The sequence below is a fragment of the Bombus fervidus genome, chromosome 6 (genome assembly GCF_041682495.2).
Source record: "Bombus fervidus isolate BK054 chromosome 6, iyBomFerv1, whole genome shotgun sequence".
NCBI classification, from domain to species: Eukaryota; Metazoa; Arthropoda; class Insecta; order Hymenoptera; family Apidae; genus Bombus; species Bombus fervidus.
Window position 1 is genome coordinate 11,854,603 of NC_091522.1, and position 13,794 is coordinate 11,868,396.

The window sequence follows — 13,794 nt, forward strand, 5'->3', positions numbered from 1 at the left end:
CTTTGTAACTTAAGTTACAAGCCATATGAAGTTTGCTCATGCTCCTTGAACGTAGTCACAGTTTGAGATTGCTTGATATTCTTAGTATGCAAGCTCGTTTAATTCACTTTTTCCTTTTTCTCGGTTCTCTCGGTTCTGCGTCGAAACGAAGGCGTACAAATTTGTTTAAAATACAAGCGCATATACGAAGTCGTTATAATGTTATGAATGGCAAATGTATAAAACGTATTACGTATAAATTTACAAACTGAAAATTCCAGATAAAATTTCATTCACAGCTGTGAAAAATTCAAACTTCGTCAAGTTTAAATAGGAAAATGTAGATATTCAACAAGAAGGATGTAATTTATGTTTATTAAACATAATTAAAAATAGTGCTATTCTCAAGTATCCAGATATTTTAGTCGATTTGTAAAGGAGAAATTGGCTTCACTTTGATTCTTATTTATTACCTATTCCTATCGTTTATGTAAGTCACAAAAGAAAGAAGATACGGTAATGGTAAAATTTATACGACGAATAAACACTTTTCGTAAGAACTTCGTGATGAAAAATACGAAGGATTCCAAGAAACATTTTTTAAAGAACTTACTTTGTAAAGTTGATTGTCGGTATGCTAAGGGTTGTATATCATTTCCAGTTAATTGCATACATACACATACACAGGAGGCCAACTTCAAGTTAGCCACAACTATAGACCTTTGCACGAAAATGAAAGATTTACAGATCCCCTCCTTGTTCATTTTCATCGCACGCCACTAACGAATAAAACTTCTTTCTCTTTTCAGCGTACGTACGCAACATGAAATTCTGAAACTAATCGCACGTAAAACCTTATGGCAATTAAAATCGACTTTTCGCCAGACTTTGCGAAAAATTGAAACATATTTTCTGTTCATTCGTGGTACGTTTGCCGGGGAATCGGTGTTAAATCGCTTCCGAGAGGATCGGCACGCGCGCGGTCGACCACCAACAACAGGATTCCGCAATGTTCGAAACAGAATAAAACCTTCAGGATTGAAAGCGATAAATTCGAGATACGTGCAGTCGCTGGCTGCATATTTCCCGTGGAAAACGGCCGGCAATAATTTTAAGTTTTGTCGCGACCGCATTTGTTACAGTCAACCGTACGAACCAAGCAATTTGTAACGGGTTGTAACGTAACGGAGGCGTCATTACACGTTGTTTTCGCGTCGTTTCGTGAGATTTAATGAACGAGATGGACGATATGAACCTTCCTTCTCCTTCTCTTCCTCCATAACGATAATAACGTGGTTACGATGATCAAATTAAGCTTATCGATTTTGGCAGCATTTGGTGCGAACAATTTATAGAACCGCGTCGATAAGCATTATCGAAATAGCCAGAAGAAAGCATTAAAATACTAATTCGCCGGTAGATGTTCCTGCTACTTGGTTAATTTTCGTCGCGATGGATATTGATAAACGTGAACGAAACGTACAGGTTATTTTTCAATCGTCATATATATCGATAAGCTGAGATATACGAAGTGTAAATTGCATATGTACAAATGTACAAATGGTACTTACCTACATTATCTGAAGTAAAACGTTACCTGCATGTCTTTTTTTTCTTAAGAGCATTGTATGTAGGGGAGAAACGTCGAAATCGTATGTCATTTAAAATATTTCCTATTTATATTAGCTGTTGCTCGCTATTTCGTCCACGTAGAACTGGGAGAAACCTTTTTCCCCCTTTTTCTACTTATTTAATGAACCAAGTGACTGAAATTGGTGAGAATCAATTCCGATTACGTAACGAAATACGTTCGTGGGAGAGTCTCGTTTTAAATATACGTGATCGCGAGGGAAACGAGAATTCTGCGAGCAATTGTTCGTGACTAATCGAAAGCGATAACAGAGAATTACTCTTCCAACCACTTTTTTACTAATCGTCGGTCAAGATTTAGTGGCTGAATTTCGCAGTTAGCGACTTGTGAAGCGGTATCGGCGTTGGGGTATCAGTTTCCGGTGTTTCGCGTGAAAAAGCCGCGTTCTATCTGGCATCGACGATTCAACCTCTGGATTCGGCGCGTAAGTTGGCGCACTTGAGGCGAGAATATATGAACCTGAAATTCGACTCGAGCTTCTACCGTGCTTTACAGCGAAGGAAATATGGACACTTTCGTGGCGATGATACGAGTATCGAGTGAAAATTCGGCCGCTGTCAACCAAAGACGCGACCGTATCTCTCAAACTGTCGCTTCAAACGGTTGTTTCCGAGACGATGGAGCAGAGCGCGACAAAATTTATTGCAACAGAAAAGAAGGCGACGACTGTGTTACGTGGCTGTTGTGATTCCATTTTGTATCAATTTCATGGCTCGACGATAGTTATATCAGGAGAAATAAATAAAATACGATGAGAAAGAAATAAAAACTGATCCTTAGTAAGTTAAAATGATACAAGTCTGTCAGCATGATAGCAGTTTCGTAAAAGAAAAGCGGAAAGATGATGAAAGATCGTAGAGAATTGGAAAAACAATACGTACGTCGCTAAATTAACGACGGATACAATTATTTATTTCCGTTTCATATATACACGTATCATCGTATTATTTATAGTACTGCTTGATATTTGCCTGAGTCAGTTCTCCTGCGAGAGAATTTTATAAGATCAGCGCGAAATCTCTAGCAAAATCCGTTTCGCTGGAAGCTCACGATAGTTCTGGTAATATCGTAGGTCTCAGCCACTCTGAATCAGAGATAGCGAGCGTTAATTACTTTAGTAATTAGTAACTGCTGCCGGGGATGGTGACGAAGCTACCTCGCGAAAGAACGAATAAATCTAATAATATTAGAAACTCTCTCGCCAGGCCACCTTTGCGTTTCACGTTGGCGAATTGATCCTAATCGGAGCAATTTTGTTACGACATTGCCAGGCTTACAGAGATACTGTTTATCACATTTATTCGCCTATCTCGTACATATATTGTATATGCCTCGTTAAACGTTGACATATCTGCATTTTTTCTTTGTTTTTTATTTTATGATTTACGCAGCAATTTTAGATTAAAATCTTGAAAAAAATTGAATCTCTCGGTGGAACTCGTGTTATTTGCGATAAAGTGAAATTAAAACTTCTACACAGTTTTTTTTTTTTTGGATTAGATATTCTGTATTGCGTTTGTTTTAATAGCTTGAGAAAAAGAAGTAGAATTTAATATCTTGAAAATGAAGTAGATTACAGGAATGTGAGTACACGCGTATTGCATGGGACTATTTTAAGCGGAGGAGTATGTTAATTTTAGTGGAAAGTGTTCAGCATACGAAACACATTCTATAGTGAAATAGCCGTAAAAAGGAAAGGAGTTGAAAGTATTTTCTTTTTATCAGGCTCGTATCTTCGCTTTGAAGGAGTGGAATTCTATCTAATTTGAATTCTTCTTTGATTCTTAATCTAAATGTAAATTATTTCGACGTGGAAGAAGCATTTACAAAGAGAAGGCTAATTTTAAAACACTTGTCTCTTACAGAAACGTAGTGTACTTGTTTTTAAGTAACGTTTCTATACCAAGAAATATAGCATGAAATGAAATGGTAAAGGGCTACTTTCTATTCTTTTGAATTACATTTTGTCGTCCGAATAAAAGAAGGTTTGCAGTTGATTTCTCTACTTTGCTAGAAGAAATTTATTTTCTTTATTTAATATATCTATCGTTCACATTATCATCCAAAGTATGCTCCATTGAAACATTCTTTTCCAAAATTTTCATCATTCTAACATTCAACTTTTTTATAGTAATTTCTTAATGTGTCTGATAAAAATTTGTAGATAATTTATTTTCATAAAATTAACACCCTATGAGATAATAAAAGTATACGTATCGTATTCTCCAACTCTGACAATATTAATTGACTCGGTTGCAAAGAATAGTAGACGTGATTTATCGTGTTCCATGTCTGAAGTTTGCAAATTCTTACTGCTTCGAATAAAAAAGGAAAATTTCACTCTGCAAGCGAGTGGTCGTAAAAATTTCACGCGGGAAAGCCACTCGAGTGAACAACGGTATCGTAAATAAAGAGACAAACATTCGTTACACAAACATTTTTTCCTTTCCTCCAATTACCACTTCCGATTTATGTTTCGCGCGGTCAGTTTCAAAGTTACCGGTAGTGTACGTTGTAAACGCTTTCTGCTGTTTACAGCGCAATAAAAAAAAAAAAAGAAAAAAAGAAAAAGAATAGCTGAATGGGAGAAAGGGTGGAAGAAAGAAAAACGAAAAAATCAGTCGTGGACGATTTGCTAAAAGTTTTACGATGCCGCGTGGAACATTTAGCCGGTTTGCACGATTCTCGGCTTGCCGCTTCGCGAACATTCATCGTAGCCGCTGGAATTATTCATGAATGATACCGTAACTTTCGTTTTAAGATTAAATTTATGCCTCGCTGCCACGCTTCGCTGAGAAACTCGCGCGCAAAGTAATCGCTCATAGATTCAATATTAAATACCGACGCGGAAATAGCTGCATAATGTCTTTAAGGATGGTTTATACCTACGAATGGCTGTACTAACCGGAGGAAAATACGAGCTTACTGGCCAACGACAATAACTCTGTGCTCTTATAAAGCGTGCGGATGTGGTAGAAGAATATGTTGCAAGATAGCGAACCGATAAGCTTACGCTTGTTTCTGTATATCCGTGATTTTCGTTTTACGATTATTCCTACAGTGAACGCAATATAAAATAACTGCTGTTAATCTTTTTCGAATCGCAACACTCGCCTTTCAACTTCTTCCCTGCAAATTTCTACTTTAGTTGGCGAATTTATATTTGCATATTTACGTTTATAAGTGTCGCGGAATTTAAAAAACCTAAATAAAATATACGATGTATATTATGATTTGCTATTACTAATTGAGTATTTGGAGAGCTGTCGTTTTAAATGGATATTTTAGCATGCAAAGATATGTGGGATAAGCTCTCGATGATTTGTTTGACGGTATATTCCTTTTGCTAAAATTCGTTTATTGTCAAAAAGTTGACATATTAGATTTACGAAAATGATGGTTTTAACGCTGTTAAACGCATACAGATTTTTTAATAAGACGAGGGCTCTGGTATAAACATGTATAGGTTATTATTGTCAATAGTTATTATAATCTTTCTATGTCTAAATAGTAGTATGTAATATAACAATAAATAATTGTATCAACTTGGTAAAACGATGCAATTTTTTAGACATAATTTGTTGCTCATACCTAGTAGCTTTGTATATATTTAAATTTTCCATTCGTTAGGAAGCAAACAGAACTATCGGATCGACCTAATTGTAAAAGGCTCTCAGATTAGAAACTTCAATAGATAATTCCTCTCATACTTCGTAGTATTTACGCAGATCTTTCAGTTATCTCAACAACTGTATTTTAACGTCGTATCTGAAAAGTTAAAAAAGGGGAGTAAAAAAAAAAAGAAAAGAGCAAAAGGAAAAACGAAACGAAAAAAAGAATATTCCGAACGTACGAGCCATCCATAGCAGCAATCCCATAGAAAATCCCGACTGTCTGGGTTACAGTGCAACTCGTAAAAGTCTCGATGCAACGCGTGGTACAACAAGCCCGTTTTTCGCGGCAATTTCGCGCTGGAATACTCGCGGCAATATTTTTATTGCTTTCCACGTTAACAGCGAACGATGGTAGCCAGCAACGGCCAAAGTATAGAATGCATGCATGACGCCATTGCCATTGCCAATAATAAAAGGATCATTATTGACGATCGACTGCGAGAGAGCAGAGTCGCAATTTTCCACTGTACGAAGTACGGTTAATTTTTCCTCGTGTCCGGAAATTTGGCACCATTGACGCGGCTCTATAACACGTGATTTTTCGCTCTTGACGCGCCTACGCGATGTACAGAACGCTGCGTGGAACGTAGTACGTGGCCCGATTTTTGCTGATGAATCCATTCGTCAGAATTAGCGGAGATTTGTCGGCTAATTTAGCTGCGGTGTTCGTATTGAATAAGAAGCGCAGTAATTTATTTTAAATTTGATACTTGACTCTTTCTAAACGGATCTTTCATTTGATAATAATCGCGATAATATGATAGTAATATATGCTGCATCGAGTAGAGGCTACGTTTGCATCAAAAGTTTACTGGAAACAGATTTTTCAAAGAGAAATTTGTCGTAGCGAAAGGAACAAAATATGAGAATCTAAAAAATTTGTTATACAGAAAACTGTAATATTTTCCAGTCAAGATATCAGCGTCTTGTCAACAATGCTGCCATCGTTTGCGACTATTGCTTTTAGATTACTATCCAGTAGGAATACGCCAGGACGATCGAATATATATTTCGAAATTACCCTGTATTTCAACTTACTTCTACTCTTGATAAGCCGAATAAAACGAAAGCAAAATTCACTCTGCGAAATTTGAATGAGCGGAACGTGGATCTTCATAATTCGATCGCGTAATAATATTTCCAATTAAAGTCATTTTAGCCGTGAAAATTCGTTACGTTTAAGCCGATGCATCAACAGCGCAGGAACAGTGCGGGAACATCGTGAGAATTTCAACGCATACATATATGCGCGTGAATTTTAATTATTTTGGTTTGGTGGACGCGAGGAAGTGTTTATTCCCGTGTCTCGAAACGAGCTAGCACCAGAGATAATTAAATATGGATTATCTGACGCACGTTCGAGCACCCGTTCGTCGCGCTAATTGGACCAGAAAGAAGACAGTTATCGTACGATGGACAAAACGATATTTCACGATAACGAAGCCATAGAAAGAACGTATCAAAAGCGAATTGTTAGCACGGTGATCACTAATTTTATTGTTAGAACGATGGTTCCATTGAATGCCAAATAGGTATTATTATAACTTGTGGAATATTAAATAGATATTAATCCCTAAAATTAATTTTAGAATTTGCATTAAGAATTTTCCATTGCACGGACGGCGAGGCATGAAACTAGCGAGATTAGGAAAAATATATCGTCGTATAATAAAAATAAGGAAATAAAAATTTCTTTCATTTCCTTTAAAATAGTCTCCAAGGGACAACTCTTTGGGGCGAAGGATTGTAAAATAAAAAAGGACTCTGCGCGCAGAAAAATTTTATTTAATATTACGATCGCTCTGTATATATCTTTTCCTGTGCGATTATTAAAAACACGTGTTCGTCGTGTCTGCGACGAAATAAAATCGACGTTCTTATGTTCTTTTATTTTTATTTTTTTTTTTTTTTTTTATATAAATAATAATACGCTGCAAGTAGATCGCGGAATTCTATGCATTTATACGAAGTTTGAAAGTGCGAAATTGCACAGAATGCACATAACGCGAAGAAATATATTACGATATTCGAAGTATAGTGCTTTTTGCAATACTCAGCGGGTAAAACAATTTTTCACCGAGCTTCTACGTTGTTAATTGTGCTCTCAAAAATATGAATTCGCGTAAAAAGTCGCGACCTACTATCGCGTTCTACCATCCGAAAATTCTCACTCCTGAGAGAACTGTCGTGTCTCTCTCCATCGATTCGGATACCGAATATTCCGCTGTGTAAGGTCTTTTTTTTTCCTGCTATCCTGTGTTGCGCACCGGCTGTTTCCGCGTTTCCTCGTTAAGTCGTAAGACGCAACAAGTGTTGGACGGATTATGTCTTGAGGCAAACAAACGAGATCACCGTGCCAGGATAATTCTTCGTCCGAGTTAATTAATTAACTCGGGAATTGGTTCGTGCAAGCGGTGCGTTGCGCGGTCTCGCCATCCCATGGGGTTTGCTTTCTCGTATCGGATCGAGTGCGTTGAACGCTCACGAGATTGTTCGTCGGATTAATTGCGGCTTTATTTCGCCGCGAGATCCTTTTTTCCGATTCGTCGAATGGCACGGGTTTAAACAGGTTTTTATCGAGGTCGCGGATATATAAATCATTTTTAAACATGTTTGCGATAAATTCATTTACGACTGTTTTTTTTTTTTTTTTTTTTTTTTATTTAATCTTCTGTGTCTTATTGGCGAGGGTGAAAAATGTACATGGAAACTCACTACGGGGAAGAACATTGTAAGTCGTATTTTCTGCTTCTTGCAGGAAAGTGATTTTAAAATTCATTTCACACAAACGCTGTTTTGCTTAAATTTACCTTGGAACGTACTGTTATTTCTGCCATTTCCTTGTGGCGAGTAAACTCATCTCGAAGTTAAATCGCCTGTTTCTTGAAAATCAAACGTCAAGTGTATTACAGAAAGACTTCCGTATAACGCGCCAAAGATATTGCAACTGCTGTTCTCATATAACGCGATTCTTCGTACAACGCGTGAAACACACGCAATAAAGCGAGATAATAGATTCATTGGAAAGATTGAGTCTGTAAACTGGTCGAAACTGCGAAACTGATCGAAAAATTGAAAATGAATATTTGCTTCGGTCAAAACGAAGACGTTGGGATGTGATTTTGGACGACTCGGATTTTGGATGACTAACAATCGAGATTGTAAAGTATTTTTCTATTTAAAAAATCTCAAAACACGTAATACATAAATTTGTATAATTATATTTTTATTAAATTCCAACAAAATAAAAGATTTTCTGCATACATTAATAATGTCTTTTTTCTAATCAACTTCGTACATATGCCGTTTATTTTTGAAACACTGTTCTACTTGATAAAACATAGAAAATAAAAGTTTGCGTGGCAGCAATCATCTTAAACGTGTTACCTTAAATTATGCGCGTTATAATAGAAAAATTCCTACACAGCACGATTTCCTATAACGCGAATTCACATAGCGCGTAACGTATTAACCGCGTTACACGGCTATAAACGTAGACAATGAAATTAAGAAATTTAGAGAAAGCGAAGTCAATGAGCTTGGCTTTGCGAAATTTCGCACGTTCATTTACTTTGATATTCTATGAATATGAGATACAAAAGCTGATAAAAGAAAAACGCGTCATTGAATAATAAAGGTGTGCGTCATTTTTACAGTCACTGTATTCAAATACTTCCGTTAGCATTTCAACGAACGAAAACAATTGCTCTCTTGACTCGTGGCAACCTGATGATTGTCGACAGTTTACACGAATCGCTCAAATGCGACAGCTTCGAGCCGGTTTGTCACGTTGGTCGTCGCGACACGTCCAATAGCGTTCTAACAAGCGTGAAACGAGAACGTTGTTCTTCTTTGAACGTATTTCTGTGTATGCAAGTGTGCGAAGACCGTCGCATTCAACGGCTGGCGTTTCTTTTGTTTTCCAGGCAGACCTGTCCTGCCAGAACACGATGGAGTCCGTGGGCGCGATTTATACGCGCACGAACTTCGTGACACTGAAATACGTCACCGACTCGTGGGGCTCCCCCACGAACGGCTTCCGTCTCGTTATCACCGCCGTCAAGGATCCAAGTGAGTACATTTCTCCATGTGATAATTCCTTCGTTCTTTTGTGTCTCGGGCGCCTGTCTTGCCTCCGCGTTATCTGATACGCGCGCAAAAGTTTTCTTCGCTCGCAGTTTTCGTCGTTTCACGCGTTATCGTGGAAATGGTAGACGCGCGACGACGCGTTAGTTACGTTTTAAACGTCACGGAATTGTTTTATTTAACAGAGCGTAATGAAAATCTCGTGGCTGCTTGGCATTGACTGAGTGCCACGATTCAACAAATTTCAACTTTGCTTTTATTAATTTAGACGTCCACGTTATTTTTCTATTTCAGTAATTTCAGTCGTTGGGCTTTAAATCAGTTTTGCGTGAGAAAGCAGAGTTGTTACTTTTTACTCTGTCAACCAATGTTTTATAACAACACCGGCTTATCTTCGGTTGTTTCGTGACGCTACAAGCGGAAAAGTTCGTAGCGCTTTCGCGAGTAGTGTGTCTCGTACTAGGTCAGCCGTACAATGTCGTTGAAATGACTCGCGGAGATTTCTTTGTAAAATTTCGGAAGCCTCTTCCCTAAAATTTAGATTTTTCCAGCTGTGCCGTTATCGTTGACTAACAGCAACGTGTAAAAATTGCACGGACGCAACATTATCAAGGAAACGTAAATGAAGCAAGTTATCGTCTTTCCAAAGTACAAGAAATGTATTAGGATAATAAATTGGAGGCATAACAAGAAGTTTTAGAAGGGAAAAGTAGTTTATTAAAATAGCACGAGATACTTCTATCTTTTGAATTTCGTAAAACTGCCGGTTCTACATCGATGAAGAAATAAAAACGAAAAAGATACGAACTAAATTCTTGAAATTCTTGTTCACGATTGCAGTGTAGATTTAATGGAATTTAGCGATGTAAATGGACCAGGAAGAATCAGAAATAAAATGTTGCGTTAATGGACGTTTCCTTCCGTCATTTATAAATAATGGTTTACGTGATTTCATGCTTGAAGTTATCGCTATAAAATTATCTGTTGAATAAAAATATCAGTTTGAAGCCATGGTGTCCGTTTTGACTATTTTATTTTACCGGTTTATTCCAAGCCAAATTCGTATTAAAATCCTATAGGAAGAGAGATGAAATGAGAAATTATGGAACAAACCCTTCATGACGAGATCTGCTCATTAAAAATTCCTGGGCTCCTTATTAAAGTCTATTTATCTGTAGTTACAAGTATTACGTCTCAATTTTTGTCATTTACAGCGAACAAAAGAAATTACGCAGAGAAGAAATAATAATGTCTTGCGAATTCAAGCCGAACCGAGGGAAAGATGTCTGATTAAAGAACGAAATGAACCACGAAGCTTTCGTTTCGAATGACTTTCTGAAAGGAAATTAAACGACCGTTTCTCTCTTTCTTCTCCGTGACAGCTTTTTTCGAGTGTGTTCTACTTCAGTTGGTTCGACTTAATGAAGTGCTTAATGCACCGTGATTAAGCGAAAAAGCGAAGTACGAACGAAGAAAGAAGAAACACGTTATAAAATACTCTCCATTCCTTCGATAATAACGGGATATTGTCGACTTCGTTTGCCGTGTCGTTTGCTAAAAAGATGTTCTTGAAAATCTATATAATGTCTTTCATTAGTAGCGATATGGCGATAATCTTCACGTTTGATTATTAAACTGAATGGGAAATGTAAGAAATGTGAGAAATAGCAAGCAAGATATAAAATGCCCCGCACTGTTTCTTGAAGTTCAAGAGTACTTCACGTTACAGTCTCCGAGACGTTTCTTTAAATTTAATATCGTTACACTACCTGTACCCATTTATCCACAATATCTGCTCTTGGTCGTAAAATTCAATTAAAGAAACAGTATTTCGTGTATGAGTTGCATTGTGCGTTGCATTATTATTATTAATCTGGTTCCGTTTTATGATAATGCACTGGCTCGTCATGGGGCGACTGTAACTGCTTTCCTCGAAAACAAACGAATTAAAGTGTTGCACCAGCCACTCTGTTCGCCAGATTTAGCAATTGCTCTCCGTCTCCGCGGCTTCAAGTAACAACGAAGGGCAAACGTTATGACAGTATTTAAGACATCAAGAAGACCGTGACGAGTATTCTCAAAGTAAATCCACAAAAAGACACGCAAGAATTATTTGACGCGTTAGTTGGCGGTGCAGATGGTTGTATCGCCCCAGGAAGAGAACGTTTTGAACAAAATAAAATATTTTCCTCAAAACGATACCTCTGTTATTTTTAGAAAGCTCGACTATCTTCGGGGCAGACCCGCGTATAACGTTAGAATCTTCCAGCGATAAAACAAATCTTTGTCCTACCTGTTTTTCCTTATACATTTTCCAGGGACGTATCGCTGGAACGAAAGAGCCAATTACACAAGCAGAGACAAACTTCGGCGAATAAATAAAGCGGCGCACAATTATAATTTAACGGGATGAGAATAAATGAAACAGTAAATTAACGGCGCTTCCTATTAACGGTCCTCAAATTACCGGCCACTCGTTATTTCGTGCCGTGGTCTCAATGCTCTCGGTAATTTTAAATTAACAGCAACGCCATGGCGAAAGATAATACCGTCATCCGGCTGTGTAAAATTCCCCCTTTCCCCTCTCAGGCCAACGTGGAAACGCTAAGATCTCCTGAAAATGCCACGGAAATTCTGATGCTCTGTAGCACCGCGATAAATTAAGGTCGCAAGGCTGGCAATCCGTGAATTTTCCTCTATATACATGCTTGAAAAGTGCCAGCCGAAATGATAGAGAAAAGAAAACTGCTTGCTACGCTGCGTCTGGCCAACGTGTGTTCTCTTCTACGGATTAGCCGTTGTGCGTGCTTCCTCTACTAATCTTCGTGTTCTTGCTCGTTTTCGCCGACTGTCGACTTTATAAAGTAATATCAAGTCACACTCGTGACATGGATTAAGGATCAAGTGCTTGAAACGAGTGCAGCTTGTACTTGCATTCGAAATTAAGGTTAACATCGAACTTTCATTTAAAACTCCAGTCATTCCACATTACCGCTTTATTTTCTTGACTTTATCAGAGTTAATCGTATCTCGTAAACAGATTATTGTAGATATTCAAATAGAAATATTTGAAATCGTTGGACACGTGGATGAATCGTGTATATAATTTTATTATACTTACTGTTGCCAGGTCTCTAAATAAATAATATAAACGTGCAATCTATTGATTTTATAATATTGTTTTCGTATTGGTTAATATTGTTTTCAATTTATAACTCGTTATTAATTTATACACATTGTGTACTGTAATTACAAATGAAGCAAGTGTCTGGATATTTGTGAGGAATGACATTAAAGCTATCAATTTTGTAATGAGTATACAAGCGTATCAGCAATTTCATTCATTTTCATTTTTTTTTTTTTTTTCTTTTCGTTTAATAAGTTACCGAAAAGAAAATCCCGAAACGTTCTCTCGATTCGATAATTTTAATAGCAATTATATAATTCAACATAGCATTATGTTATATGCAGCTGACAAGCAGCTATAACATGGATTAGTATAACTTATGCAATAAATTGCGTATTTAGTGAAATTAATGGGAACACGCGACATTTAGATGACAGAATATTCAGCGCAAATATTGCACATTATATCGAATAATATTCTGAAAACAGATAATTATTATTTACATATCGCGAGAAATTTCGACGTACGCTAACTATACGTTGAACTATTAATAAATAGGTATAATTGAATAGCGTAGATAAATAACATTGCATATATTATACAGCTAAGATAAACGAAGTTATTAGTTAAAATATTCGAGTTATGGTATTTTAGAAAGTTACCAGCTTTTTCTTTTTTAATTATTAGACGCGTAAAATAAGATTTCTTAAACATTAAACAAATTTTCGAAATCTTCGTAAAATTGAACGAAACTTCGTCAAGACCATACGCGTCGTGGAACGAAATTTCTGAAAATACTGTACGAAGGTGGGATACTATTTATTATGCGTAACGCCGCGAAAAATACTGAATTTATACAAGGTATAGCAATATATTACGAATTCAGGATACGCGCTTTAACACATACTCTTTAAAATTCACATGTCGGTTGAATAATTCATTATATGACACAGTGAAAACTCAACGATCGTTATTTAGTTGAAATCGTTCATTGATATAGACCGTGTCAAAGAATAAACGTTTCAGCGAGCGGAACAAATGTTTTAACAGGTGAGGCCAGCAGAGATGGAATTTAAATACCTCATTAACAACAAGAATTACTCCGAAGTTTACAATACGAAGCGAACATCTATCGTTTACCAAAACTTGAGTATTTCGATTTGACGTGTATTATTTTTACAATCGAAAGAAGCATCGAAAACTTGCATTTTCAATATTCTCGCATTTCCTGCCCAATAGCAATTAACCTACCATAATTTTATACTCCTGGCTGTGAA

The 13,794-nt window shown here is 36.9% G+C and overlaps 1 protein-coding gene across 5 annotated transcripts in view; it reads left to right on the forward strand.

Moving 5' to 3' along the window:
• The window catches only part of LOC139988417 (uncharacterized), a 288,130-nt gene that overhangs the window by 174,192 nt on the left and 100,144 nt on the right, over positions 1-13,794 (forward strand). For all 5 annotated transcript variants that reach the window (XR_011800107.1, XM_072005836.1, XM_072005835.1 and 2 more), the window contains exon 3: positions 9,231-9,375. Coding sequence is in view for 4 of the 5 variants with exons in the window: in XM_072005836.1 (XP_071861937.1) it covers positions 9,231-9,375 (145 nt within the window). In the remaining variant the exon portion in view is untranslated. The remainder of the gene's footprint in view (positions 1-9,230; positions 9,376-13,794) is intronic.